This window comes from Littorina saxatilis, linkage group LG12 (assembly GCF_037325665.1).
Source record: "Littorina saxatilis isolate snail1 linkage group LG12, US_GU_Lsax_2.0, whole genome shotgun sequence".
NCBI lineage: Eukaryota > Metazoa > Mollusca > Gastropoda > Littorinimorpha > Littorinidae > Littorina > Littorina saxatilis.
Window position 1 is genome coordinate 53222947 of NC_090256.1, and position 6000 is coordinate 53228946.

The window sequence follows — 6000 nt, forward strand, 5'->3', positions numbered from 1 at the left end:
ATGTCTGGGGGTGCTGCCTGCAAGAGGGGCTGATATCCCTACCACTTGACCACTTGGCTATTGCACTTGTCAATATGAGGTCTTCAAAGCGGGTTCCACAGTATCGTAAACACTCACGTAAATGTCCGGGGGCGCGGCGTGCAGGAGGGGGTCCTGAAGGAGGATGCCGGGGGCGGGGGGGAGGGTGGCGGGGTTGACGGAGGGGTGGTGATGGTGGTGGTGGTGTTGATGGAAGCCCGACGCCAGATGCTGGTACGCTGAGCGCTGCTGCTCCGCCGCTATCAACTGGGCCTCCTCCTCCTGAAGACAATAGATATGCTGTAAGGTCTGTTGTGGGTGAAAAGAAACAAGTCACGTCAAGCCAAATTAATACATTTCATCAATCATGGAGAACTTTAACGTAAAGTTTCATAAAGATCTGCCCAGTGAGGCTCCAACAGAGGGAGACAGGTGGAAAGAGAGAAAGAGACAGACAGAGAAAGGTGGAGAGAGAGAGAGAGTACAGAAAAACAGATAGACGAATGGACAGACAGAGAAAGGTGGAGAGAGAGAGAGAGTACAGACAAACAGATAGACGAATGGACAGACAGACAAGCAGAAAACGAGAGTGTGTATATATATTTCTGTGTCTGCCTGTGTCTTTATGTACGAAAACAAGCATTCTCATGAATGTGTGTGTCTTGGTGCTTTTCTTTATCTTACAAAGTTGTATTCATGTATTTCAATTAAATGTCCAGCATATATATACACCAGATGTCTTGTTTACTGTTCATAAGCATCAGCATTCAAAAATATCAAATCATAAATCATAAAACCTGCTACAGAAAGCCTGCCCTGAAACTTTTAAACATTTCAATGATTTTTTACAAAACAACATTAATTACAGCTGGGTGACCTGGTGACTGTGACTCACCTGGGTGGGCAGGCGGTGAAATGGGTGCGAAGACTGGTGGTGACCCATTCCCTGCGGTATCACCCCCGCCCCTGGTCGGTGAGGATTGTGAGACAGGGGGTGGGCGGCGGAGTGGGGGTGGGGAGGGGCGGAGTGGTGGAGCATGGACTGCATGGGGTGGGGGTGGGGGATGGGCAGGGGGGTACAGATGGGGAAGTGCTGCATGGCGCAGCCCGGCAACGTCATGGCCATGCTGCAAGCCCCGGGGATGGCCCAGGTGGGCTGCTGTGCAGCGCTGCAGAGGGGCATGTGGGAGGAGGAGCAGACGGGGACCGGGTGGGGGCCGGCACACAGGGGGATGGGGAAACTGGCCATGGTGACCGGTGCTGACACTGTCACCTGCAACAACACAAAGCACAATTAAAAAACAAGAAAGGTATGTTGTTGGAACGTTTAACTATTGACAGAACAAAACTTTACGTTCACAGATATTTTGACCCAACGATCTTTTTAAGTGCACAGACAGACAAACACTAATTATACCTTTCTTGTTATTTAATTCCGAATTTTGGAACCTTGACAGTCTATTTGTTTCTGGATTTCCACACGATGCACAGGTATCATGAAACTGCTCTTTTCTTCTCAAGAAAAAAGGTTGTAATTGATTTAAACCATAAAAGTATTGGCGTCTTTCTAACAACAACAACTAGTGCCAACATGAAACCAAATCTAAAAACAATGAATGTCACCTATCACATTAAAAAATAAAGACCTAGCTCATATCAAAATAATCACTGACAGTCTTCGTGAAAATATCCAAGGACAGCTTTGGCACCACAAATACCAAGATAAAATAGGTACAACTCCCCAACATCAAAATAAACAAAAAGACAAACCAAAAAACAACTCAGTCCCCCAGTCACAATATATTCCACCAAAAGAGAGAAAACATATTTAACCAGTAACCTGCCAGTAAATATTACAAAATAAAAGCATTACATTTACCTGCATTTTCAAGATTTTTTATTTTTTCGGTAAGAATTGACAACTTGATGTCTACATGAATTCACCACACATACACACATTGCTTGTTTGTTCTTGTTCTTCTTTGTTGTTTATTGAACAGTTTGTTGCCCTTTAATGCAAGTTACCCAGGGCGTCAGCTGATGTCCTACAGGCAGCAACAGGATTGCATGCCAAGGAACCTCTTTCAATACTAACTGAGACAAAAGTAAGTGAGACACACACAAAAAGAGAGCAACAAAAAGTGTATACCCAGCTGACCTGGTCATTGACGATGTCGATCAGAGGGGCGGCGGGGTGGTTGTGGTGGGTCAGCACAGCGGCCGGATGGAGCTGTCGAGCGGGCTGGTAGATGGGGGGCTGGAACGCCCGACGCTCCGGGGACTCCGTTGTGTTGCGCTGCGAGTTCCCACGATCCCGAGTCCTGCGTCTCGTCCCAGGGCTGTTAAACACACATAGAAACAAAACACAATCATTAGCATTGTGGTGATGAAAATGTTGCTTGCACACTTCAGTGATAATGAAAGCAGTGCACACTTCAGTGAGAACAACTCTGCATGCGTAGGATGAAATCTTTGGCAATAATGAAAGCTGTGCACACTTAGGCAATGCTGAAAGCTATGTACACTTTGGCCACTAATAAATAATTGAAAGGTGTGCATGTACAGTTAGCAATCATGACATCTTTGCACTCTTAGGCAATAATGAAAGCTGTGCACACTTTTGCAATTATGTAAGTTGTGACCAGTAAGCAATCATGACATCTTTGCACTCTTAAGCAATAATGAAAGCTTTGCATACTTGAGCAATCATAAAGGTGTTGTACACTTGGCATTGTGGAAACTTGATGTACTTAAAGCTGCACATTCATTTGCTGCCCAGGGCATCAAGCTTCTAGCAGTCAAAGACCACAGGCACAGAGCTACACCGAGTGTTGTCAGGGACATGAGATACAGTCCAGGAAAGAGAAAACTGAGAGCTCTAAATCTGTCAAGCCTGTGGACCAATATTGGCCTTTTAAGTCAGTGAAAACGTTGCCATCAAGGTCAGCTGTAAATGAGTAAGAAACAAGAAGGGCAAAGCCCATACGACTCACATGCTTTACACATTTTTCCTACCAAAATACATGTCAAGGTCATCCAAGGACATGCAACACAAAGCTGTTAATTCAAGACATAGGAAGTACAATGGTGCTTATTGGCTCTTTCTACCATGAGATATGGTCACTTTTAGTGGTTCACTACCTTATTTTGGTCACATTTCATAAGGGTCAAAGTGACCTTGACCTTGATCATATGTGACCGAATGTGTCTCATGATGAAAGCATAACATGTGCCCCACATAATTTTTAAGTTTGAAACAGTTATCTTCCATAGTTCAGGGTCAAGGTCACTTCAAAATATGTATACAATCCAACTTTGAAGAGCTCCTGTGACCTTGACCTTGAAGCAAGGTAAATCAAACTGGTATCAAAAGATGGGGCTTACTTTGCCCTATATATCATATATAGGTGAGGTATTGAATCTCAAAAACTTCAGAGAAAATGGGAAAAATATGAAAAATAGCTGTTTTTTAGGCAACATTTATGGCCCCTGCGACCTTGACCTTGAAGCAAGGTCAAGATGCTATGTATGTTTTTTGGGGCCTTGTCATCATACACCATCTTGCCAAATTTGGTACTGATAGACTGAATAGTGTCCAAGAAATATCCAACGTTAAAGTTTTCCGGACGGACGGACGGACGTCCGGACGTCCGGACGGACGGACGGACGACTCGGGTGAGTACATAGACTCACTTTTGCTTCGCATGTGAGTCAAAAACTAAATGTTCCTTTCCGTGAAACCACACGATACCAATAGAAAGCAGTAAATGAAAGAGACACACTTATATTGTCCTTTTAACAAAAACCCAAAAACCCAATACAGTGTCATTTGAAAAGGATGGCAGTAAGTGAAGGAAAAACGCTGATAATTCCATTTACAAAATCCCATATCTTGGTTTCAGACTAAAAACAATGGTGCATTCACACAGTTTTGTCTGATTTCTACAAGACAACACAAAACAAATGGTGTTGCCATGGAAACATAAACAGATGTGCAAAGATGTATTTGCCTTGACAAGCAAGATCTAACAGTGGGTAAAGAAAGATGGACACAGAGAAAGAATGACAACAGGTAGGAAGAGATAGAGGTAAATCTAGAGAGAGAGAGAGAGAGAGAGAGAGAGAGAGAGAGAGAGAGAGAGAGAGAGAGACAAGACAGACAGACAGAGACAGACATACAGACAGACTAAGACAGACATACACAGAGAGAGAGAGAGAGAGAGAGAGAGAGAGAGAGAGAGAGAGAGAGAGAGAGAGAGACAGACATACACACAGACAGACTAAGACGGGCGGAAACACACAGAGAGAGGGAGAGAGAGACAGAGAGAGAAAGATCAAGAAAGATAAAAGGAGAGAGAAAAAATAGACACAGAGAGAAATATCAAGAAAAAGAAGAGAAGGGGGAGAGAGAGAGAGAGAGAAAGAAAAGAGAAGAGAAGAGTGGGCAAGAGCGAGCAAGAGAGAGAGAGAGCAGGCGAGAGAGAGAGCAAGCGAGAGATAGAGAGAGCAAGCGAGAGATAGAGAGAGCAAGCGAGAGATAGAGAGAGCAAGCGAGAGATAGAGAGAGCAATAGAGAGAAAGAGAGAGCAAGAGAGAGAAAGAGAGAGAGAGAGAGAGAGAGAGAGAGAGAGAGAGAGAGAGAGAGAGAGAGAGAGAGAGAGAGAGAGAGAGAGAGAGAGAGAGAGAGCAAAAGAAAACAAAGGAGAAAAAGAAGGAAGAAGGACAGAATAAAATAACAAGACATAGAAAACAGCGGGAAACCATGCTTTCCTGATCGTTATCAAAGCAAGAAGACAAAACCCTTATCATGGCCATAATCGGCTTAGCGCATCCTGTCCTGCTTCCAGACCAAATCAGCCAACCTGAATGCATTCTTGCTTCATACCAGATAAAATAGAACTAGAAGGTCACCCAGTTCCAACTCAAGATCATGATGACATGCACACATCAATCTCGTCTTCTCTCACTTTTCTTTGACTTGGAGCAAGCAATCAGGCAACCTTTTAAGTTAAGGATTGCAAAATCAATGGAAAACAAGATGGGTTTTTTCTTCTTCTGAGAGAGGAACATCCAGTGACTCCTGTAAGCACTGTCAATGACACACAAATCACAGTGAAGATGTTTTTGTTCTGACTGAAATGTTGTTTGCTAGATCAAATGTTGTTGGGTTTATTTTTGCTTTAATACTATTTGCCTTTTTTTTGTGGTACAATTTCCCCAATATATTTTTTGCAAGATAACCCAGTGGATTGTGTGTGTGTGCTGTGTACATGTATTGGACGTGTTTTTGAATTTCACTTTTTCAAAGCTACTGATGCTGCAGCAATGCAAAGTTGTAGCTCGAGCTTGACTCAAAGGCCCCAAAACATCCACAAATAACTCAATGGAGAGTGCTTGAACAAACTGACAGAGAATGTAAAAATTTACCAACTATCAAATATACATAATTATATATATATGTATGATTTCATCTGATCCTGCAAATGAACATTAATTTGTGTCTGCTTACAGTCAGTACCCTATGTTTCAACCAATTAGGCAACTACCTCTTCTCAGAATGGGCACAAGTGTCTGTCTCTCTCCCTCTCTCTCCTCTATCTCACGTCCCTCCACCTCTCTCTTTTCTATCTCACTTCCCTCCATCCAACTCTCTCTCATATCTCACTTCCCTCCATCTCTCTCTCCTCTACCTCATCTCTCTCCCTCAACCCCCCACCCCCCCCCCCCACACTTCCTGCCCTCTCTCTCCTCTATCTCACTTCCCTCCACATCTCTCTTTTCTATCTCACTTCCCTCCATCCAACTCTCTCTCATCTCTCACTTCCCTCCATCTCTCTCTCCTCTATCTCCTCTCTCTCCCTCAACCCCCCCCCCCCCCCCACTTCCTGCCCTCTCTCTCCTCTATCTCACTTCCCTCCACATCTCTCTCATATATCTCACTTCACTCCCTCTCCTCTCTCCCCCCCCCCCCCCCCCCCACGC

The 6000-nt window shown here is 44.1% G+C and overlaps 1 protein-coding gene across 1 annotated transcript in view; it reads right to left on the reverse strand.

Annotated features, from left to right (window-relative positions):
* LOC138983136 (uncharacterized) overlaps window positions 1-6000 on the reverse strand; it is a gene marked incomplete in the record, with an annotated part of 62504 nt that overhangs the window by 13663 nt on the left and 42841 nt on the right. The window contains 3 exon segments of the mRNA XM_070356543.1: window positions 118-327; window positions 914-1291; window positions 2168-2357. Of these exon segments, the coding sequence (XP_070212644.1) occupies window positions 118-327; window positions 914-1291; window positions 2168-2357 (778 nt within the window).